Source organism: Haematobia irritans, chromosome 2 (assembly GCF_050003625.1).
Source record: "Haematobia irritans isolate KBUSLIRL chromosome 2, ASM5000362v1, whole genome shotgun sequence".
NCBI classification, from domain to species: Eukaryota; Metazoa; Arthropoda; class Insecta; order Diptera; family Muscidae; genus Haematobia; species Haematobia irritans.
The window spans coordinates 143,324,615-143,350,098 of record NC_134398.1 but is presented as its reverse complement, the minus strand read 5'-3'; the positions used below and the strand labels follow the sequence as shown (position 1 = coordinate 143,350,098).

The 25,484-nt window shown below is 39.0% G+C and overlaps 1 protein-coding gene across 1 annotated transcript; it reads left to right on the top strand.

Annotated features, from left to right (window-relative positions):
- The first annotated feature begins 2,668 nt into the window (after window positions 1-2,668).
- Window positions 2,669-11,374, top strand: LOC142226412 (uncharacterized). The gene is made up of 2 exons (XM_075296417.1): window positions 2,669-2,884; window positions 9,665-11,374. The coding sequence occupies exon 2, from the start codon at window positions 9,669-9,671 to the stop codon at window positions 10,797-10,799; it is 1,131 nt and encodes a 376-aa protein (XP_075152532.1). The 5' UTR covers window positions 2,669-2,884; window positions 9,665-9,668; the 3' UTR covers window positions 10,800-11,374.
- The last annotated feature ends 14,110 nt before the right edge of the window (window positions 11,375-25,484 follow it).

The following is a 25,484-nucleotide window of genomic DNA, read 5'->3' as shown; positions in this document are numbered from 1 at the left end:
GCCTCTTGGAGGAGCAAAATTCATCCGCCATTGTGATGGATACAATGTGCTTCGAAAGGATAGTACGAGAAGTGGAGGTGGTGTCCTGGCTTTCATATTACACCGTTCCGTGCAGTATAGACTTATCCCGCTTGTGCCAGACACTAGTGACCCGTATATGGAATGTATGGGGGTAGCAGTCAAGTGTGGGGCTGCCGAGATAGAGCTATACAATGTGTATATACCGGTTGGTAGCTGTGCTCCAGGTTATAGCCCAAACATTGAGTGGCGGTTGTGCGGGCATAACCGATTGGTTCTAGGAGACTTTAATGCCCACCATGAACTTTGACATTCTCTCCTAGGTAATGACCAGAGAGGCATAGCTTTGGCAGAGCAGATAGATGACTCCACATTTTGCACGGTGAACGAAGAGGCCCCCACGAGGATTATGGGTGACTGCAGCAGTTCGCCAGATTTATATTTAGCGTCGCCGGGTCTGATAAATGACGTCTCCTGGCAACCCGTCATTTCATTGGGATCGGACCACCTCCCCATAATTCTCACCATCAACCGACCCTCCGATTTCATAACCTCTGAACGCCGGACGTTTATTAATCAAAAAAAAAGCTAACTGGGAAGGCTTCAGAGTATACACCGATCGCCGCTTCAGTGAGCTCCCGTCCCCCTCTCATGTTTATGTTGCCCAGAGGGCGTTCCGGGACATCATCAACGCAGCAGCCGCTCGCTTCATACCCGCTGGTCGAATTGCTCAAGTGAGGCCCAACTTCCCAGCCGAAGCGGCGGAACTCGCAGACGAGCGTGATGAACGCCGTCGTGCTAACCCTGCTGATCCTAGAATCAGAGAACTAAATCTATAGATTAGTAAGATAGTCGACGAGCACAAGCGGAACACTTGGTTAGAGCACCTGAAACAATGTAACTTAGGCACAGGGACTGGTAAATTGTGGTCAACAGTTAGAGACCTCTCGAACCCCGCTGCAAGGGATGATGGGATTTCAGTCACCTTTGGCGAAGTGACTGTAACTGATCCGAAGAGATGCGCCAAATACTTCAACCGACAGTTTGTCGAGCATCCCGAGAGTGATGCTCAATGACACACCACAATTTACTGCAGCCGAAGTTACCAGTGTCATCAACAGCGCGAAACCATCTAAGGCGCTGGGCCCCGACGGAATTTCAATGCTAATGTTGAACCATCTGGGAATACTGGGAGTTGAGTATCTGACCAGACTCCTCAATTTGTCCTTAGAATTACTCATTATACCCGATGTCTGGAAGATGGGAAGGGTGATTCCACTACTGAAACCAGGCAAAGATTCGAGTAAAGGTGAATCGTACGGACCGATATCCCTTCTCTCGCCAGTAGCCAAGACACTTGAGGCACTACTCCTCCCTAGCCTTGTGGAGAATTTCCCAGCTGCCCACCATCAACATGTATTCCGTAAGGTACACAGTACGACGACAGCCTTACATGCCATTTCGACACATATCAATAAGGGACTTAATCAGCCCAGGCCGTGTCATAGGACGGTCCTCGTGGCACTTGACCTATCGGAAGCATTCGATACGGTCAACCATGCCACATTATTTGAGGACATCGAGAATACGTCCCTACCGGAGTGAAACGTTGGGTGCTGAATTATATGTGTGGACGCCAGTCGTACGTGGAATTCAGGGACAAAAAGTCAAAACCCCGTAGAGTTAAACAGGGAGTTCCCCAGGGTGGGGTGATCTCTCCGGCACTGTTTAACCTCTACCTGTCCTCGATTCCACGCCCACCTGACGGCGTCGAGATTGTATCATATGCGGATGACTGTACAATCTTGGCATCTGGGCCCAATGTTGATGACATCTGCGATCGTTTAAATGTCTACTTAGCTAATCTTACCAGTTATTTCACTGCGAGAAACTTGAGGATATCCCCCACCAAATCCTCAGCCACACTATTCACTACATGGACGGCAGAAGTGCGCAGGCAGTTGAATATTAGTGTCGATGGCGAAATAATTCCGACCACAAATTACACCAAGGTTCTTTGGGTCACATTCGACAGCCTTTTCAGGTCGTCTGCCCATGCCACTGCAATTTGTAATAAGCTCCGTGGTAGAAACAAGGTCCTCAAGTCACTTGCCGGCAGTACTGCGCACAAAGAAACCTTGTTAACTACCTATAAGGTAATTGGCCGGTCAGTGGTAAAGTATGCAGCGCCAGTGTGGACACCGCAGACTAGTGATAGGCAGTGGAATAACATTCAAACCTGTCAGAACGCTGCCCTTAGAACTGCGACTGGATGTGGAGACAAAGATCATCCCTGTGCGAAGACACAACTACATGTTGTCAAAGCAGTATCTCCTGGTGTTTAAGTTCAAATTCGTAAGGTCAAAATTTATTCGTTAGATGGGGACTTAAAATCTTGTAAAATGACAATTTCCCCCTCGTTAGAAAATGTACCCTAAGCTCTGGATGCAGCTCTGTGCTTTCAGCACAATTCGTTACATTTTTCTAACGAGTCGCGCCATTACCGTCTTGCGGCGTCTAACTTTTGTTATTATTGGTTTCTGGATTACGTCCGTCCAACGATTGTTTTGTAAAAGGTAAATAATAATCTCCCAAAAATTCAATAAAATTACGTTTTATTGAAACATCATTGAAAAGAAAAACTAAATCCCTTGTGTTTTTATTTATTTTATTTTTCGGTGCTACGCAATCATTGGTCCTTCGAGCCGGATACTTGCTTACAGCAATTAATAAAGGGTTTTCTTTTTCTTTTCCAAAGGAAAGTGCTCATCATTGTGAAGCAACAACAAAAAGCAGCCATTTGCAGCCATATTTGTGAAGGATTTATATTGAAAATTTATTTAAATAATTATTTATCAACACACAGGTGCGTATGTCAGTGTTTTATTAAAATAATTGAGCAAATCGCGAGTGTTTTAAATTTAAACCGCGGTCGTTTTACAACATTGATTCAATTATTTCGTTTTGCCGACGGCAAATTGCATTTCTAAAACACACATTCGTTGCTACATACGTACGCACATTTCTTTCGTTTGTTTAATTTCGTTTTGTTAAATGATATTCAAGTGAAAGAATAATCAAAATAAAAAGTGAAAAATCTATTGTATATATTGGTGTTGTGTGGTGAATTTAAACGTTGACAGTGCTTATTTACTTCAAAACATTATTTGCAATTACGTTGCCTTTAACTTGAAGTAAATAAAACAATAACAAAATACACGCAGACTCCAAAGGCTCTGTTGGTCGTATTACTATTGTAAACAAACATCAATCGTCACTGCAGTCAACGTTTGAATTACATACCTACGTATGATCAGTGATACACACAGGTATATACATACATATTTTTTTTGAGCTGTGTTTCTTTGGTTTATTTGTTAACCCTCACGGGGCCGCGAGTTGTAAATATTTTGAAGAAAATTATAAAAATTTTTGAAATTGAGTTTTTTGGGTTATCGTGTTGTATGACCCATTAGCGTTACGCGCAGTAGTAAAAATTATCGTTTTGGTCACTGTGCACCCTACAGGCGGTCCGGTACGATCGTATAATTTTTATTTTATCATATATATTACGTATATATTTTTATTTCTATATTTTTTATTATTTGCGATTTTTAATTTTTTTGGGGAGATTATTTGGCGTGGAAGTGTAGAGGTGTATTTTACAGTCCGTGCACCCTACATTTGGTCTTACAGACATTTTTTATAATTTCTTATAAGTTGTTGAATTTTTTTGATCATCTGGTTTTCGTGTGTGAAGTTTTGATACAAATTGGCGGCAGTCAGTATTCTTCGATACACTGAGCGTAATTTTCGTAAATTCATTCATACACTGAGAGAAATAGTTCGAAGATTTTAGTAGAATTTTGAGATTTTTTGAATTCAACTTGAATAATTTGCCTATTTTTTGTACAAGGGGAAAATATTTTGTGATTCGGTACACTGAACGAAAATTAATTGTTTCTACACTGAGAGAAAAATAGTCCAATATTTTGCAAATTGTTTGAAATTTTTGATTTTAAGTTTTGAAGTGGTTGTTTTACGAACAATTGTTTACACTTCAAGAAATTTTGTGGTAATTTTGGTGCAGTGTGAGAATTTGATACACTGAAAGAAAAATTTTGTAAATTTTTGTTTTTGCATTTTTGGGCATTTTGTGCAAATTTATTGATTTTTCGGCCAGTTTTCGCTGTCGATAAGTGCGTGTTCACATACTTTACGAGTTTTTGTGAATTTTTGTGACGCTAAATTATTTTCAATATGCCAGTTAATACATTCGCGCGATTCATTAGAGCCGCTGATGCGGTTGTGAAGTTTGGGACACGGGTTAGCTCTTTGAAGGAGGAGAATTTAGATGTTTATTCTCTAAGGGCTCAGGTCGAAGAGGCGAAATCACTCTGGGAGAAAGTGAAAGAGAGGTATGAGGAGTGTTTAGACGATCTTCAGGAAGATTCAGATAAGGGAAAGGTAGAATCTGCTGACGGCAAGTATGAGGCAACTTATGATGCCTATATTCGTATTGTTTCCACTATCGAAAGGAAAATAGACGGTCTGAAAGCCGTTCATAGGGCGTCAACTCCTATACAGCAGGCCGATGTGGCGGATATTTCTGCTCGTTCTGGTAATGTGGATGTATCGGGAAATTCTCTTTTGTTAGGTGTTGACCATGGTGCGGTCCATAGTTTGGCTTTACCACCATGCGATATTGAGGTTTTCGATGGTGACTTTCAGTCTTGGCCAACATTTAGGGATTTGTTTACTGCTGTTTATGTAAAAAATTCCCGTCTGAGTGATATTGAGCGCTTGTGTCATTTGCTCAAAAAGACTAGTGGCGACGCCCGTGAAGTTGTAAGATGATTTCCTCTCACTGATAGGAGTTTCGAGTTAGCTTGGAGGACGTTAAAGGAAACTTATGACAACTTGAGAATTTTAGTCAGCAATCAGTTGAAGCTTCTTTTTGACCTTCCGGTCTTAGACACCGAGACAAGTTCTGGGTTGAAGAACTTGCAGCGTGGTATAAATGCATGTATTTCGGCGATGGCTGTGAATAACGTTCCTACGAACGATTGGGATCCGATTCTGATATATTTGTGTGTGCAACGTCTACCGAAGATTAGTGTTACTTTGTGGGAACAGGGTATAAGTGATAAGTCTGCGTTGTCGTCTTGGGTGGACATGGATCGTTTTCTTACGGAAAGGATTCAGACACTCACGTGTCTCCGCGATTTGAAGGGTATCGATGCTTCGAAGAAAACTGATGGCAGGAAACTGCGAACGCATTTTACGAATGCAGCTTCGAAATCTTCGCCATCTAGGTCGCGTAATTCGCAATACACTTCTCATTCTTCTAGAGATTCCGTCGATAAGATGTGTGTTCTTTGTCCACGACAAAGCCATCATCTTCGTGTTTGTCCGAAATTTAGGAATCTTTCTGTGAATGATCGGTTGACTGCTGTGAAACGGTACCGCTGTTGTTTCAATTGTCTATCTCGTAGACATGACGTTAACAACTGTGCTACATCTCGCAGTTGTGAGAAGTGTCAAGGAAGGCATCATACTTTGCTTCATCGCGATTCTTCCCATTCTACGAATGTGGCGACTACGTCTTCGACGGTTTCGGCCGCTCGTCCTACGGATTCTAGCGGTTTGATTGACCCGCAGCCTTCCACTTCGTCTGGAATCGTGTCTGGCACTTCGGCCAGGCAAGTATTTCATGTTTCCCAGAACAGGTCGGTACTATTAGGGACGGCTATGGTGAACATCGTTCATCAGGGTATGACGTACCCAGCTCGGGCTCTTATTGACCCAGCATCGGAAGCCTCCTTTATTACCGAAAAAATGCAAAAGTTGCTTAGGATTTCGATAACGAGTGCGTCGTCTTCGATATCAGGCGTGAATCAATCGGTTTCGATAACTTCTCGCGGTATTTGCCCTCTGAGTATAGGGTCACCAATAGATGAGTCGGTCTTGGTAGAGGCGACTGCGTTGGTCCTGCCTAGGATTTCTGGGAATTTACCGTCTTTCCAAGTGAGTCGGAATTATATGTCGCGTTTGCCTGGCTTACGTTTGGCGGATCCTAATCTGTTCGATAGCCGTCCGGTTGATCTATTGTTGGGGGCAGACGTGTATCCCAGAATTATATTACAGGGGGTTCGCTCCGGTATTTTAGGTTCGTTGATTGCTCAACAGACAGTCTTCGGTTGGCTCATTACTGGTTCAATTCCCACTTCCAGTGTGACAGTTTTTTCAACGACTGTAGAATTTATGGAGGAAGATGGTCTTGACAAGACTCTTCTTCGCTTTTGGGAATTAGAGGACTTACCAAGACGGGCAATTTGTTCTCCCGCAGATAAATTTTGTGAGGAAAATTTTAAGAATACCACATATAGGGATTCCGATGGAAGATACGTAGTGACTCTTCCGATAAAACCCGAATTAAAGGGACACGTCTTGCTTGGACATTCGCGGACAAGTTGTTTGAAGCAATTTATTCGTGGTGAGGCTTCGCTTTTACGAAAGCCTGAAACGAAATTAATGTATGACGGGGTGATTAAAGAATATTTGGACTTGCAACATATGAGACCAGTGTCGTCGACTTCTCCTGCAGATCAAACTGTGTGTTATTTGCCACACCACCCGGTAATCAATCCGGACAAATTGACGTCCAAACTTCGAGTTGTCTTTAATGCTTCGCATAAGACCTCAAATGGTAAAAGTCTGAACGACATTCTTTATGTGGGACCCACATTACAATTGGAATTGGTTCATTTGATTTTGAGGTGGAGATTTTTCAAATATGTTTTTAATTGCGACATCACACAGATGTACCGCCAAATTAGGGTAAATTCGGCCCACACGCCTCTGCAGCGAATTGTCTTTAGAGACTCCCCTCAAAATGATGTACAAGACTATGAGCTGCAGACCGTGACATTTGGAGTGAATTGTGCTCCCTATTTAGCCATACGGACGTTATTGCAATTGGCCGATGACTCCGAGGGTGACTATCCCCACGCGGCACATATTCTACGAAGGTGCATGTACGTGGATGATGTTTTGACAGGATACCATGACGTGGATACTGCTGTTGAATCTAGGGACCAATTGATTAGGGTATTATCATCGGCAAAGTTCGAACTGAGGAAGTGGACTTCTAATGAGCTAGCCATTTTGGAATCGCTTCCGGCTGACCATTTGGTTGACGCCAAATTACTGGCATTTGTTGAGGCCAGTAGTTCGAAACCGTTGGGCATTAGGTGGAATGCGCAGTTAGACTTGTTTTATTTTGAGATGAAACCGATTGAGCAAAAATCTCGGTTTACGAAGAGAGAGGTTTTATCGGCTATAGCTAGGCTATTTGACCCTGTTGGCTGGCTGGGGCCAGTTATTATAGTGGCGAAGATAATTATGCAACAGGTTTGGTTGGATAAGATAGGATGGGAAGAGTCTCTTCCGTTACAAACTGAGCGACAATGGCGAAAGTTTGTCGAGACCTATCAGGATGTGAATCACGTTCGTATTCCTCGATGGGTCAATTACTCCACAGACTGTGAGGTAGAATTACATGTTTTTTCCGACGCCTCGGAAAAAGCATACGCGGGGGTAGTATATGTTCGTGTGGTTACGCCGCAGGGACAAATCTTCACCCATTTGCTATCTTGTAAGACTAAGGTAGCCCCCATCAAATCTATATCTTTGCCACGTTTGGAGCTTTGTGGGGCAGTTTTGGCCTCAGAACTTTACAAGTCTATAGCCAGGGAGTTAGATATTGAATTTCGACGTGTTTATTGTTGGACGGATTCTACGATCGTCCGCTCTTGGCTTCGAAAGACGCCATCTACGTGGTCTACTTTCGTTGCGAATCGCGTATGTAGGATTCAGGAGAATACTGGGGGACAGAATTGGTACCATGTTCGTTCTGAGGACAATCCGGCCGACTTGGGAAGTCGCGGAGTGTCGCCTGCAGAGTTGGCAGTTTCAACGCTTTGGTGGCATGGACCAGAGTGGCTGTGCTCAGCTAGTTCTCAGTGGGATATTAGTGATTTGACCCCTCTTGAGACTGACGTTGAGGTACGGGCGGTCAAGACTCACGCATCGTTTTTTACGAACTATGAGGACATTTTAGAGAGATTTTCTTCGTTAGATAGGGCTCTACGAGTCATCGCGTATATATTTAGGTTTTATCAAAGGACCCATTATTCACATGCTAGTCGAAATGTGTATCACGACACGACGTTGACGGCAACCGAATTAAAGGCAGTGAGATTACGTCTAGCTGTTCTTTCTCAAAGGGCTCATTATCCAGATGAGTACGGTTGTTTGATGGAAAAGAAACCGTTAGGTTCCAGGAGTTCGTTGTTGTCATTGAATCCATTCCTGGATGAGGAGGGGGTTATGAGGTTGAATGGTCGTTTGAGTAGGTGTCCTACCCTTTCGTATAGTGAGCGACATCCAATTATAGTGCCGTATAATAGTAGATTCGCTAGGTTACTGGTGAAATATGTTCACGACATATCTATTCACGGAGGAAACCAGTTGGTTCTACGTCTTATTCGGATTGAGTATTGGATTCCTCGTTTAACATCTTTGATTAGATCGACTATTAACCGGTGTAAACGGTGTCTGTTGGATAGGAAGAAGTCTTGTACGCAGATCATGGCGGCTCTCCCACCGGAGAGAACTGTACTTACCAGACCGTTTACTACGACTGGCGTTGATTTTGCGGGGCCTTTCGAAATTAAGTCATTTATAGGGCGCGCATGTAAGATAACAAAGGGTTATGTTTGCGTTTTTGTATGCTTTTCGACGAAGGCCATACACTTGGAAGCCACATCAGACTTGTCTACGACAACATTTCTGGCTGCCTTTCACAGATTTATATCTCGGCGTGGTTGTCCCAAGACCATTTTTTCGGATAATGGTACAAATTTTGTAGGCGCTTCACGCGAAATGGAAAAAGAATTGAGAAGTGTTCTTAAGGAGGGACGTGATAAGGTGTGTTCCGCATACCAGTTTCAGCAGCTTTCCTGGCAGTTTATCCCTGCCGGGGCGCCACATATGGGTGGTCTCTGGGAAGCTGCTGTCAAAAGCTTCAAGACGCATTTTAGGAAACATGCATCTGGATTCAAATATACATTTGAAGAGTTTTCGACTGTTCTTTCGAGAATTGAGGCTTGTTTAAATTCTAGGCCGTTGTGCCCGATGAGTGAAAGTTCTCAAGAGTTGGTGGCACTTACGCCCGGCCATTTTTTGGTAGGATCTCCGATCTTGGCGCCTCCTGAACAGTTAGAGGAGGAATCACCACTTCATTTGGTGCATCGATTTAGGAAAATGAAGGCGCTGTCGCAACAGTTCTGCTTACGGTGGAAAGATGAATATTTGAAAGGCTTACAGAAAAGGTATAAATGGAAATTTCCGCAGCGTGATATCGAAGTAGGGGACTTGGTAGTAATTCGTGATGAACAATTGCCTCCTACATCGTGGAAGTTAGGTCGTGTGGATGACGTCCACCCGGGATCTGACGGTCGCGTTAGAGTTGCTGACGTGAGAACGGCAAACGGTGTTGTAAGACGGCCGGTGGTAAAATTGGTCATACTGACCGAATAGTTTTCGATCGTTCATATAGTAAGCGTCATCTTTCTTTTCGCAGTACAATGGAAAATATGAGGGAAATTGTTAAGACTCTCCCTGACTACGAGGATGACGTCCCGATGTCCGATGAGGAAAGAGAGATTTTAGAAAATGATGTTGCACCGGTTCTTCGCGAGCCGTTACCAGCAATCGAGCAGGTCCCTGACGTCGGGATGACCCCAGTCGTCGCCTCTTCACAAGAGGTAGTACCGACACAAAAAGTTATCCCTCCGTCGGGGGCTGATACGGCTCCAGCTGAAGTATCTGCAACTAAGGCAGCAGAATCTTCGTCTTCCCCTACGGGGACTGCCCAAAGAAATTCGGACTCGAGCCCAAAGCTTCATTTGAACAATTGTGTGTTATGCAGGCGGAGGCATAATCTACGGTCGTGCCGCAGGTTCTTGAAAATGCGGTTGGAGCAAAGGCTGCGCACCGTAGTTCTTCATCGGGTGTGCTCCAACTGTCTGGGCAGGTCACACATGCGGTCGACCTGCAATAGTCGCGAAAGGTGTCGCGAATGCGGAGAGAGCCACCATACGCTTCTGCACTCCTTCGACCAGCAACAACGTCCTTCCGCTCCATCGTCCGATTTGTCTAAGAGAAAGTCAAATTCAAGTCCGTCCGTTAATTCGTCCGCGTACTGCATTACAAATGCTACCCCCATATTTAGTCCGTTGTTAGTTTTGCAACCAACTGTTACGCTTGGTCCCACTATTGTGTTGATACTCGTCTTGTCCGGTCGTCGAATTCCCGTCCGAGCTGTCCTCGACCCATGTGCGGGGTACAGTATGATATGCAGTAGTCTTGCCCAAAGCTTACGGCTTACTTCGGCAATGACAGCGCAGAACGCCTTTTGTCCGCTGATCGTCGTATCCCGGCACAACGCGGAAAATAAATTGATTTTTTCCGCCCGGGTGACAGATTTATCCCGTGTGGTCACCCCATCGGCGTCGGCTCCAGACTCCATACGAGAGCATTTTGAATGTCTCCAGCTGGCCGATCCAGTGTTTTATCGCCCTTCCGGGGTGGGGTTGGTCCTGGGGCCCGACGTATACGCAAGGGTTATTAAGCCTCAAATGTTTTCGAGTCCGGGATTCCCCTTGGCGCAGCTGACGATATTCGGCTGGGTGATTTCAGGGCAATGTCAACCATGAATATGTGTCGTAGGTCATCCTGGCCAATAACCCAGACACTGCAGACCCTCCGGGTCAACGGCTCTACGAGCATTTAGTTAAGAAAGAATGAAGTTTGAAAAAAATTAAAAGAACTAATAAAAAAAAAAAAATGCTCAATTTGAAAATGATACTGACAACGCATTTTATATTTATTTTGATATCAATATATTGTACATATGTAATATTCTATGAATTACTGAATTTCAATTACAACATAGCTGGATGTTGCAAGGCGGGCGGAATGTTTAAGTTCAAATTCGTAAGGTCAAAATTTATTCGTTAGATGGGGACTTAAAATCTTGTAAAATAACAATTTCCCCCTCGTTAGGAAATGTACCCTAAGCTCTGGATGCAGCTCTGTGCTTTCAGCACAATTCGTTACATTTTTCTAACGAGTCGCGCCATTACCGTCTTGCGGCGTCTAACTTTTGTTATTATTGGTTACTGGATTACGTCCGTCCAACGATTGTTTTGTTAAAAAAGGTAAATAATAATCTCCCAAAAATTCAATAAAATTACGTTTTATTGAAACATCATTGAAAAGAAAAACTAAATCCCTTGTGTTTTTATTTATTTTATTTTTCGGTGCTACGCATTCACCTTGTTTCGATTTTTAAACTGAACAATCGGTTTTATTTGTGGAATAGCTACACCTACAATACAATTTAATCTAAATGTTCCTTATTGACTGGTCTCTCCCGTCCTCGACGTGACCTTGACCGGCACTTCGTCGTTGGCAACACGGCTTCGTGGAAACAGCTCGATCCTTAGATATTGAGGGCACGATGTTTGACGTGGCCTGGGACGACACTACGTCGGAAGTACGTTGGCTATTCTACTTGGTCCTCAGAAATAACTACTGTCGCTGAGACGTGGCCTGGTACGACACTTCGTCTGTTAGTATGATGAGTCGGTGGTGTATCGTTGTCGGGTCTTGGGTCTGGGGTCTATAGGCGTGGCACAGCGCGTAGTAAAAGTGACTGTGGGATTTCGACAACGTGGTGGACTGGGGTAACGTGAACTTCCGCGGTTCTCGATCGTACGGAATGTGTAAAGGCTAGGGCGGTCGCGACAAAGGCGTTTTATTATTTGTTTCGTATGATGTCGTAACACGTGTCGTGACGAAGTGGCTTACGACAACACACTCCGCAGATTGTTCACGGGTTATCAAAACTTACGTCTCACGCGAGTGGCTTATGGTACCACACTTCCTAGAATTCGGGCGATGGCTTAAGAATATCGGTAGCGGTAGGTGGCATGCGACAACACACCTGGTCAGAATAGAACCGCGACAAGTGGCTTGAGACAACACACTTGGTGACTAATCGTATAGAAGGGGGTCACGGCAAGTGGCATACGACAACACACTTGGAAGAATCTCTAGTCACGGGTAATTGGTTTTGCGCGTGGCAAGCGGCTTACGGCAAGTGGCATACGACAACACACTTGGCAGAATGGAATCACGACAGGTGGCTTGCGACAACACACTTGGAAAGAATCTTCGGTCACGGGGATTGGTTTTGAGCGTGACAAGTGGCTTGCGACAACACACTTGGAGAAATGGGATCACGGCAAGTGGCTTGCGACAACACACTTGGAAAAATGGAATCACGGCAAGTGGCTGGCGACAACACACTTGGTCAAAGGGAATCGCGGCAAGTGGCTTACGACAACACACTTGTTCCAAGGGAATCACGGCAAGTGGCTTGCGACAACACACTTGGAAAAATGGAATCACGGCAAGTGGCTTGCGACAACACACTTGGTCAAAGGGAATCGCGGCAAGTGGCTTACGACAACACACTTGGTCCAAGGGAATCACGGCAAGTGCCTTGCGACAACACCCTTGGCTAATGGGGTAATAGTATATAATGGAATCACGGCAAGTGGCATACGACAACACACTTGGCAGAATGGAATCACGAAAAGTGGCTTGCGACAACACACTTGGATTTTAAAGATGTATGTAACGCGGTAAATGCAAGTGGCATACGACAACACACTTGATCAGGATTATATCTAGTCACGGGTGATGGTACTGAGTCACGGGTTTTTGAACGTGTCAAGTGGCGTGCGACAACACACTTGATTATCAAACGAGGTTATGTCCCGCGTTTAGTGCAAGTGGCAGATGACAACACACTTGAACGCGATAAATGCAAGTGGCATACGACAACACACTTGATTAGGATTATATTTAGTCACGGATGATTGTACTGAGTCACGGGTTTTGAACGTGTCAAGTGGCATGCGACAACACACTTGATCAAGATTATAATTAAATTTACTCACGGGTGAAGATATTGAGTCACGGGTTTTGGGATTCGGAACGTGCAAGTGGCCTACGACAACACACTTGATTTCAAAGAGGTTATGCAACGCGATTAGAGCGAGTGGCATACGACAACACACTCGATAAGATCAAAGTTATATGTAGTCACGGGTAATAATACTGAGTCACGGGTTTTGGTATTTGAGCGCGCAAGTGGCATGCGACAACACACTTGGCTTCGACGAGGTTATGTAACGCGATTTGTGCGAGTGGCATTCGACAACACACTCGATAAGATCAAAATTATATTTAGTCACGGGTAATAATACTAAGTCACGGGTTTTGGTATTTGGGCGCGCAAGTGGCATGCGACAACACACTTGGCTTCGACGAGGTTATGTAACGGGTTTAAGGCAAGTGGCCTACGACAACACACTTGATTTCTATAGGGATTATGCAACACGATCAAGACAAGTGGCATACGACAACACACTTGATCACGGCAAGTGGCATACGACGGCACACTTGATGTATAAATATCATTTTACGCGTATTCACTTCTCTAATAGATTCCACGTACACAATATTCTCGAAATCCCGCTGGGTCACAATACACTTTTATTGATATTATCACTGTTCACTGTACTTACCCGCTGTGTCTGGCACTATCGTTGAGCAAATGGTTTGGGTCGCTTGGTTTAGCTCCTTTGTTGGTAACCGCGCACTTCACTTTGTTGCCGATGGTAGGCACGCACTTCACTGACTGACCCAGATTCAAGTTTTGCAACTCCTTTTATTGTCATCTGTGGCTGTGATATTCACCACAGCAGCGCAGCTTCTCTCTGGCTTGGTAGTAGCAGAGATCTCAGCAGTGATGCTTCTGTACGGTTGTTTTGTATGTATATCACCACCGAACGATGTTTGCCTTTACTCACATTCCATTGCCATTGCTCGTTGTTGTTGTTGGTGATCATCACCACAGCCTGTTGTGATAGTTGTTGGTGCTGTATAACGGCGAGTTATTTTGTAAAGTTGAGAACATTTTATGTTGGCGAAGTTTAACACACGTTGCAATGGGCATTGTTAGTGTTAAATAACGGCGAGTTATTTTGCAAAGTTGAAAATATTCTATTTTGCAAAGTTTAACACCTGTTGCAATGGACATTGTTGGTGGTAAGTAGCGGCGGGTTGTTTTGAATATTTTTACATGTTGTAAACAAGTATGAGGGTCGCAACATATGTTAGGGAAATAACTAGCCTTCTCAAAACGGATGGGAAAATATTATATATGTTTTATAGTATATTAAATTTATATTATTTATATTATATTATATTAAATACTTATACTATATATATATATATATATATATATATATATATATATATATATATATATATATATATATATATATATATATATATATATATATATATATATATATATATATATATATATATATATATATATATATATATATATATATATATATATATATATATATATATATATATATATATACTTAAACTATACTATACATTATTATTAGATTAACCTAAGGAATTCATTTAGAAAGAAAGGAAAAATAAAAGAAATTCATTTGTTTTCACATTAGAAAAAATAGAAAAGAAATTAAACAAAATATAAAAAATAAAAAAAATAGAAAAGGAAATTAAACCAAAGAATTAAAATTGTGTGGCCGAAAACGAGGTCCGACTTTCGGTCGTCACAACTTGAATATGAAAGACTACAAGAGCATGGTAGAGTATATCAACACATTTTCCGAGGTTACGGAAAATCTATCAGATGTCGGAATACAAATCCAGGAGGAATTATTAGTCATAATTTTGTTATCAAGCCTGGAAAAAGAATACGAAAATTTTGTCGTGGCAATTGAAACAAGAGACGAACTTCCGTCATTATCATCGTTAAAACTCAAACTTCAAGAAGAGTGGGAGCGAAGAGCAAATGTAAAAGAAGAAGACTCATCATTAAATCAAAATGCTTTTGGTGCTATGGCAAGAAAAAACAGAACGGATCAAGGAAATTCACATAACATAAAGAAGGAAAAAGATGGTAAGTGTTTTAACTGTGGCAAGAAAGGACATTATGCAAATAAGTGCAGATTCAAAAAAGGTGAGAATAAGACGTTCACATTGGTGGCATTGGCCGAAGCAAAACAAGATGGTAAATCTTTATGGTATTTGGATAGCGGTGCAACAAGCCACATGTGTTCCAATAAGAACTTTTTTACTGAAATGGTTGATTGTGACGAAACAATTATGCTTGCCGACAAAAATACAATTTCTGCAAAGGGCCGAGGTATGGTTTCCGTTAGATTGAACGGAGAAGAAATCAAATTTAAGAATGTCCTCTATTCAACGGATCTGAGCGGTAATTTTATCTCCATCAGTAGCCTTGTACAAAATGGATGTGTAGTAAAATTTCATAAAAACGGTGCTGTAGTAACTGCCGATGGCGAATTAGTTTTACGAGCAAAGAGAGATAATAACCTATTTGTTATCGAAGCACAAGAAAATAAGCAGAAAATCTGTAGTGCAAATTCAATTAACAATTTGTGGCATCGAAGATATGGCCATTTAAATTTCAAAAGTCTTGCTGATTTGTCAAGAAATGGTATGGTAGAAGGTTTGAATATTTCTGTAAATTCACCTAATGTAAATTGCAATACGTGTATGGTAGGAAAAATCCATACTTTACCTTATCCAAAACATTCTGACACTAGATCGCAACAATTACTCGAAATCATACATTCAGATGTATGTGGGCCAATAAATGAAGAGTCGGCTGGTGGTTCAAAGTATTTTGTTACTTTTATTGACGATATGTCCAGAAATATCTTTGTTTACTTCATGAAACGTAAAAGCGAAGTATTTCAAATTTTCAAGTCGTTCAAGAATATGGTGGAGCGCCAAACCAACCAGAAAATCAAAATTCTCAGAACGGACAATGGAGGCGAATATTGCAGTAATGAATTTAAAAGATATTTAGACGGTCAAGGTATTCAACACCAGTTAAGTGTTCCCTATTCTCCGCAACAAAATGGGGTAGCGGAAAGGGCCAACCGCACTTTGGTTGAAATGGGTAGGTGTCTACTCATTGGCTCTAATCTGGACAAAAGTTTGTGGGCAGAAGCTGTAGCAACAGCAGCATATTTGCGAAATCGATGTCCATCAAAAATTTTGGGCAATAAAACTCCTTTTTAGATTTGGACCGGTAGAAAGCCAAAAGTGAATCATTTCAAGATATTCGGATCACATGCTGTATCACACAACAAGAAAAGGAAGGGTAAATTTGACGCCAAAGGAGCAAGCTACATCATGGTTGGATACTCCAGGGTATCGAAAGCTTACCGGTTGTATGACCCAAGTACACGCAAAGTAATTGAACGACGAGATGCCATTTTTGATGAGAGTTATTTTCCTGGCTGTGGTGAAGTCAGTGATAATATAGAATATATATCATTTGAAGATAATAGGCAAATTGAACAAATCAATAATTCAGAAAGTGGAACTTCTGATACTCATGAAGTCGAAAATGATGATGTAGAAAGTGTTGAAAATATTGGTTCTGTGGACCAAGCCACATCATCAAGTGATCAAAGTTTTCATGATTTTTCTTCTTCCGAGGAGGAGGAGCAGCCTGTAGAGGAAAACAATTCAGAGCGACGTGGACCTGGTAGACCATGAATTATTCGTACCGGAAATCCTGGACGTCCAAGAAAAGTTTACAATATGCTGAATAATGTGGTGGAGGAAACTAAAAATGTACCTGTCACATATGAGGAAGCATTATCCAGCAAATTTAGTAAACAGTGGATAGAAGCTATGGAAAAAGAAATGAAGTCGTTAGAAGAAAATAATACCTGGACTTTACAAGAACTTCCTAAAGGACATAAGGCAATTAAATCGAAATGGGTTTACACTTTGAAGAAAAATGCCAAAGGTGAAATTGTGCGCTATAAAGCCAGACTAGTAGCAAAAGGATGTAGTCAACGTTATGGCATAGACTATCAAGAAACGTTCTCACCTGTTGTGAGATATGCTACGATCAGGATGTTGCTGGCTTTAGCAGTCGAATATGAAATGCATATACACCAAATAGATGTTGTGGCCGCTTACTTAAATGGAGATCTTAGTGACGAAATATATATGCATCAACCAGATGGTTTTAAGGATAGAAATCATCCTAACAAAGTGTTACGTCTAAGATGCGATAATGAACCATGTTTGTACACGATGGTAAGAAATAAAAATTTTATACTTCTCGCAGTGTACGTCGACGACATTATTATTGCCTGTAAAAATGAAAATGAGATAGTACGAATTAAATCGCAAATTGGAAAAGAATTTGAAATAACCGATAAAGGATTATTAGAACATTTCTTAGGAATAGAAGTACACCGTGAAGGTAAAACCGGAAATATTGAAATTGGTCAGACAAACTATATAAAAGAGCTGTTAGAAGAATATGGATTAGCAGACTGCAAACCTGCTAATGTACCGTTGACACCAGGGTTCCAATTAAACTGCAATGGAGATTGTAAGAGGGTGGATAAAACTTCCTATCAGTCGTTGATTGGATCACTAATTTATCTGTCGGTAACCACGCGTCCTGACATATTACATTCTGTATCGAAATTATCGCAGAGAAATTCAGACCCACACATAGAGCATTTTAAATTTAAGCAAGGAAACAAAAATCTGTTTGGTTAAGCTGATGCAGACTGGGGTGGATGTACAGTGGACCGAAAATCTTATTCAGGATCAATATTTTTCTTTGGTCAATCCGCCATTTCCTGGGAATCCAAAAAACAAAGTACAACCGCTTTAAGTAGCACCGAAGCGGAATACATCTCAATGTCAAGTGCATCAAAGGAAGCAATATACCTAAAGCGTTTGTTGAAAGAGCTAGGATTTTGGAATGATGATGCTGTGGTACTTAATGTAGATAATCAAGGAGCAATAAAGATAGCTACGAATCCTGTCTACCACAATCGGACAAAACACATAGATATCAAGTATCATCATATACGACAATTGGTGGAATCCAATGAAATACGTTTAACTTATTGTCCAACTCAAGATATGATTGCTGATATCTTCACAAAGAACTTGACGAAGGACAAACACCAGAAATTTGTAAATATTATTGGATTGAAATAATTTGTTTTTACATAATGCACATGTTGAGGAGGAGTGTTGGAAATACTACTTTGCAACATGTTCATCAAGTAGCCTTTGCTTTTATATTATGACAAAATGTATTTTGAGTTTGTTGTCATTCTGTTTTTTCCATTCGTTATATTATATTGAATAAAGACTTTTACAGAAAAAACAATTCTTAAATAGCATTCGTGTTTTTTGGTCTGTGCGATATATTGGAATCTTGAGAATATTTCTATCAAAAATCCTCAAAAAAAATCAAATTTTTCATATGAAAAACTTAAATTGGCCATATCTCCTTAAATATGCGTCCTAGAGCGAAAAGAAGGTTAATTCGTGACCACCCCCAAAAAATCAAAATTTTGATGAAAATCCTCGAAAAATCAAATTTTTCATATGAAAAACTTAAATTGGCCATATCTCCTTAAATATGCGTCCTAGAGCGAAAATAAGGTTAATTCGTGACCACCCCCAAAAAATTAAAATTTTGATGAAAATCCTCAAAAAAATCAAATTTTTCATATGAAAAACTTAAATTGGCCATATCTCCTTAAATATGCGTTCTAGATCGAAAAGAATGTTAATTCGTGACCACCCCCCAAAAATCAAAATTTTAATGAAAATCCTCAAAAAATCAAATTTTTCATATGAAAAACTTAAATTGGCCATATCTCCTTAAATATGCGTCCTAGAGCGAAAAGAAGGTTAATTCGTGACCACCCCCCAAAAATCAAAATTTTGATGAAAATCCTCAAAAAATCAAATTTTTCATATGAAAAACTTAAATTGGCCATATCTCCTTAAATATGCGTCCTAGAGCGAAAAGAAGGTTAATTCGTGACCACCCCCCAAAAATCAAAATTTTGATGAAAATCCTCAAAAAATCTAATTTTTCATATGAAAAACTTAAATTGGCCATATCTCCTTAAATATGCGTCCTAGAGCGAAAAGAAGGTTAATTCGTGACCACCCCCCAAAACTCAAAATTTTGATGAAAATCCTCGAAAAATCAAATTTTTCATATGAAAAACTTAAATTGGCCATATCTCCTTAAATATGCGTCCTAGAGCGAAAAGAAGGTTAATTCGTGACCACCCCTAAAAAATCAAAATTTTGATGAAAATCCTCGAAAAATCAAATTTTTCATATGAAAAACTTAAATTGGCCATATCTCCTTAAATATGCGTCCTAGAGCGAAAAGAAGGTTAATTCGTGACCACCCCCAAAAAATCAAAATTTTGATGAAAATCCTCAAAAAATCAAATTTTTTATATGAAAAACTTAAATTGGCCATATCTCCTTAAATATGCGGCCTAGAGCGAAAAGAAGGTTAATTCGTGACCACCCCCCAAAATTCCAAATTTTGATGAAAATACTCGAAAAAACAAATTTTTCATATGAAAAACTTAAATTGGCCATATCTCCTTAAATATGCGTCCTAGAGCGAAAAGAAGGTTAATTCGTGACCACCCCCCAAATTCAAAATTTTGATGAAAATCCTCAAAAAATCAAATTTTTCATATGAAAAACTTAAATTGGCCATATCTCCTTAAATATGCGTCCTAGAGCGAAAAGAAGGTTAATTCGTGACCACCCCTAAAAAATCAAAATTTTGATGAAAATCCTCGAAAAATCAAATTTTTCATATGAAAAACTTAAATTGGCCATATCTCCTTAAATATGCGTCCTAGAGCGAAAAGAAGGTTAATTCGTGACCACCCCCAAAAAATCAAAATTTTGATGAAAATCCTCAAAAAATCAAATTTTTTATATGAAAAACTTAAATTGGCCATATCTCCTTAAATAAGCGTCCTAGAGCGAAAAGAAGGTTAATTCGTGATCACCCCCCAAAATCAAAATTTTGATGAAAATCCTCGAAAAATCAAATTTTTCATATGAAAAACTTAAATTGGCCATATCTCCTTAAATATGCGTCCTAGAGCGAAAAGAAGGTTAATTCGTGACCACCCCCCAAAACTCAAAATTTTGATGAAAATCCTCGAAAAATCAAATTTTTCATATGAAAAACTTAAATTGGCCATATCTCCTTAAATATGCGTCCTAGAGCGAAAAGAAGGTTAATTCGTGACCACCCCCCAAAAAATCAAAATTTTGATGAAAATCCTCAAAAAAATCAAATTTTTTATATGAAAAACTTAAATTGGCCATATCTCCTTAAATATGCGTCCTAGAGCGAAAAGAAGGTTAATTCGTGACCACCCCCCAAAATTCAAAATTTTGATGAAAATCCTCGAAAAATTAAATTTTTCATATGAAAAACTTAAATTGGCCATATCTCCTTAAATATGCGTCCTAGAGCGAAAAGAAGGTTAATTCGTGACCACCCCCCAAAATTCAAAATTTTGATGAAAATCCTCGAAAAATCAAATTTTTCATATGAAAAACTTAAATTGGCCATATCTCCTTAAATATGCGTCCTAGAGCGAAAAGAAGGTTAATTCGTGACCACCCCCCAACATTCAAAATTTTGATGAAAATCCTCGAAAAATCAAATTTTTCATACGAAAAACTTAAATTGGCCATATCTCCTTAAATATGCGTCCTAGAGCGAAAAGAAGGTTAATTCGTGACCACCCCCCAAATTCAAAATTTTGATGAAAATCCTCAAAAAATCAAATTTTTCATATGAAAAACTTAAATTGGCCATATCTCCTTAAATATGCGTCCTAGAGCGAAAAGAAGGTTAATTCGTGACCACCCCCCAAAAATCAAAATGTTAATGAAAATCCTCAAAAAATCAAATTTTTCATATGAAAAACTTAAATTGGCCATATCTCCTTAAATATGCGTCCTAGAGCGAAAAGAAGGTTAATTCGTGACCACCCCCCAAAATTCAAAATTTTGATGAAAATCCTCGAAAAATCAAATTTTTCATATGAAAAACTTAAATTGGCCATATCTCCTTAAATATGCGTCCTAGAGCGAAAAGAAGGTTAATTCGTGACCACCCTCCAAAATTCAAAATTTTGATGAAAATCCTCGAAAAATCAAATTTTTCATATGAAAAACTTAAATTGGCCATATCTCCTTAAATATGCGTCCTAGAGCGAAAAGAAGGTTAATTCGTGACCACCCCCCAAAAATCAAAATTTTAATGAAAATCCTCAAAAAAATCAAATTTTTCATATGAAAAACTTAAATTGGCCATATCTCCTTAAATATGCGTCCTAGAGCGAAAAGAAGGTTAATTCGTGGCCACCCCCAAAAAATCAAAATTTTGATGAAAATCCTCGAAAAATCAAATTTTTCATATGAAAAACTTAAATTGGCCATATCTCCTTAAATATGCGTCCTAGAGCGAAAAGAAGGTTAATTCGTGACCACCCCCAAAAAATTAAAATTTTGATGAAAATCCTCAAAAAAATCTAATTTTTCATATGAAAAACTTAAATTGGCCATATCTCCTTAAATATGCGTCCTAGATCAAAAAGAATGTTAATTCGTGACCACCCCCAAAAATCAAAATTTTAATGAAAATCCTCACAAAATCAAATTTTTCATATGAAAAACTTAAATTGGCCATATCTCCTTAAATATGCGTCCTAGAGCGAAAAGAAGGTTAATTCGTGACCACCCCCAAAAAATCAAAATTTTAATGAAACTCCTCAAAAAATCAAATTTTTCATATGAAAAACTTAAATTGGCCATATCTCCTTAAATATGCGTCCTAGAGCGAAAAGAAGGTTAATTCGTGACCACCCCCAAAAAATCAAAATTTTGATGAAAATCCTCAAAAAATCAAATTTTTTATATGAAAAACTTAAATTGGCCATATCTCCTTAAATATGCGTCCTAGAGCGAAAAGAAGGTTAATTCGTGACCACCCCCCAAAATTCAAAATTTTGATGAAAATCCTCGAAAAATCAAATTTTTCATATGAAAAACTTAAATTGGCCATATCTCCTTAAATATGCGTCCTAGAGCGAAAAGAAGGTTAATTCGTGACCACCCCCAAAAAATCAAAATTTTGAAATCCTCGAAAAATCAAATTTTTCATATGAAAAACTTAAATTGGCCATATCTCCTTAAATATGCGTCCTAGAGCGAAAAGAAGGTTAATTCGTGACCACCCCCCAAAAATCAATATTTTAATGAAAATCCTCAAAAAAATCAAATTTTTCATATGAAAAACTTAAATTGGCCATATCTCCTTAAATATGCGTCCTAGAGCGAAAAGAAGGTTAATTCGTGACCACCCCCAAAAAATCAAAATTTTGATGAAAATCCTCGAAAAATCAAATTTTTCATATGAAAAACTTAAATTGGCCATATCTCCTTAAATATGCGTCCTAGAGCGAAAAGAAGGTTAATTCGTGACCACCCCCAAAAAATTAAAATTTTGATGAAAATCCTCAAAAAAATCAAATTTTTCATATGAAAAACTTAAATTGGCCATATCTCCTTAAATATGCGTCCTAGAGCGAAAAGAAGGTTAATTCGTGACCACCCCCCAAAAATCAAAATTTTGATGAAAATCCTCAAAAAATCTAATTTTTCATATGAAAAACTTAAATTGGCCATATCTCCTTAAATATGCGTCCTAGAGCGAAAAGAAGGTTAATTCGTGACCACCCCCCAAAACTCAAAATTTTGATGAAAATCCTCGAAAAATCAAATTTTTCATATGAAAAACTTAAATTGGCCATATCTCCTTAAATATGCGTCCTAGAGCGAAAAGAAGGTTAATTCGTGACCACCCTCCAAAATTCAAAATTTTGATGAAAATCCTCGAAAAATCAAATTTTTCATATGAAAAACTTAAATTGGCCATATCTCCTTAAATATGCGTCCTAGAGCGAAAAGAAGGTTAATTCGTGACCACCCCCCAAAAATCAAAATTTTAATGAAAATCCTCAAAAAAATCAAATTTTTCATATGAAAAACTTAAATTGGCCATATCTCCTTAAATATGCGTCCTAGAGCGAAAAGAAGGTTAATTCGTGGCCACCCCCAAAAAATCAAAATTTTGATGAAAATCCTCGAAAAATCAAATTTTTCATATGAAAAACTTAAATTGGCCATATCTCCTTAAATATGCGTCCTAGAGCGAAAAGAAGGTTAATTCGTGACCACCCCCAAAAAATTAAAATTTTGATGAAAATCCTCAAAAAAATCAAATTTTTCATATGAAAAACTTAAATTGGCCATATCTCCTTAAATATGCGTCCTAGATCAAAAAGAATGTTAATTCGTGACCACCCCCCAAAAATCAAAATTTTAATGAAAATCCTCACAAAATCAAATTTTTCATATGAAAAACTTAAATTGGCCATATCTCCTTAAATATGCGTCCTAGAGCGAAAAGAAGGTTAATTCGTGACCACCCCCAAAAAATCAAAATTTTAATGAAACTCCTCAAAAAATCACATTTTTCATATGAAAAACTTAAATTGGCCATATCTCCTTAAATATGCGTCCTAGAGCGAAAAGAAGGTTAATTCGTGACCACCCCCAAAAAATCAAAATTTTGATGAAAATCCTCAAAAAATCAAATTTTTTATATGAAAAACTTAAATTGGCCATATCTCCTTAAATATGCGTCCTAGAGCGAAAAGAAGGTTAATTCGTGACCACCCCCCAAAATTCAAAATTTTGATGAAAATCCTCGAAAAATCAAATTTTTCATATGAAAAACTTAAATTGGCCATATCTCCTTAAATATGCGTCCTAGAGCGAAAAGAAGGTTAATTCGTGACCACCCCCAAAAAATCAAAATTTTGAAATCCTCGAAAAATCAAATTTTTCATATGAAAAACTTAAATTGGCCATATCTCCTTAAATATGCGTCCTAGAGCGAAAAGAAGGTTAATTCGTGACCACCCCCCAAAAATCAATATTTTAATGAAAATCCTCAAAAAAATCAAATTTTTCATATGAAAAACTTAAATTGGCCATATCTCCTTAAATATGCGTCCTAGAGCGAAAAGAAGGTTAATTCGTGACCACCCCCAAAAAATCAAAATTTTGATGAAAATCCTCGAAAAATCAAATTTTTCATATGAAAAACTTAAATTGGCCATATCTCCTTAAATATGCGTCCTAGAGCGAAAAGAAGGTTAATTCGTGACCACCCCCCAAAAATCAAAATTTTGATGAAAATCCTCGAAAAATCAAATTTTTCATATGAAAAACTTAAATTGGCCATATCTCCTTAAATATGCGTCCTAGAGCGAAAAGAAGGTTAATTCGTGACCACCCCTAAAAAATCAAAATTTTGATGAAAATCCTCGAAAAATCAAATTTTTCATATGAAAAACTTAAATTGGCCATATCTCCTTAAATATGCGTCCTAGAGCGAAAAGAAGGTTAATTCGTGACCACCCCCCAAAATTCAAAATTTTGATGAAAATCCTCGAAAAATCAAATTTTTCATATGAAAAACTTAAATTGGCCATATCTCCTTAAATATGCGTCCTAGAGCGAAAAGAAGGTTAATTCGTGACCACCCCCCAAAATTCAAAATTTTGATGAAAATCCTCGAAAAATCAAATTTTTCATATGAAAAACTTAAATTGGCCATATCTCCTTAAATATGCGTCCTAGAGCGAAAAGAAGGTTAATTCGTGACCACCCCCCAAAAATCAATATTTTAATGAAAATCCTCAAAAAAATCAAATTTTTCATATGAAAAACTTAAATTGGCCATATCTCCTTAAATATGCGTCCTAGAGCGAAAAGAAGGTTAATTCGTGACCACCCCCAAAAAATCAAAATTTTGATGAAAATCCTCGAAAAATCAAATTTTTTATATGAAAAACTTAAATTGGCCATATCTCCTTAAATATGCGTCCTAGAGCGAAAAGAAGGTTAATTCGTGACCACCCCCAAAAAATTAAAATTTTGATGAAAATCCTCAAAAAAATCAAATTTTTCATATGAAAAACTTAAATTGGCCATATCTCCTTAAATATGCGTCCTAGAGCGAAAAGAAGGTTAATTCGTGACCACCCCCCAAAAATCAAAATTTTGATGAAAATCCTCAAAAAATCACATTTTTCATATGAAAAACTTAAATTGGCCATATCTCCTTAAATATGCGTCCTAGAGCGAAAAGAAGGTTAATTCGTGACCACCCCCAAAAAATCAAAATTTTGATGAAAATCCTCAAAAAATCAAATTTTTCATATGAAAAACTTAAATTGGCCATATCTCCTTAAATATGCGTCCTAGAGCGAAAAGAAGGTTAA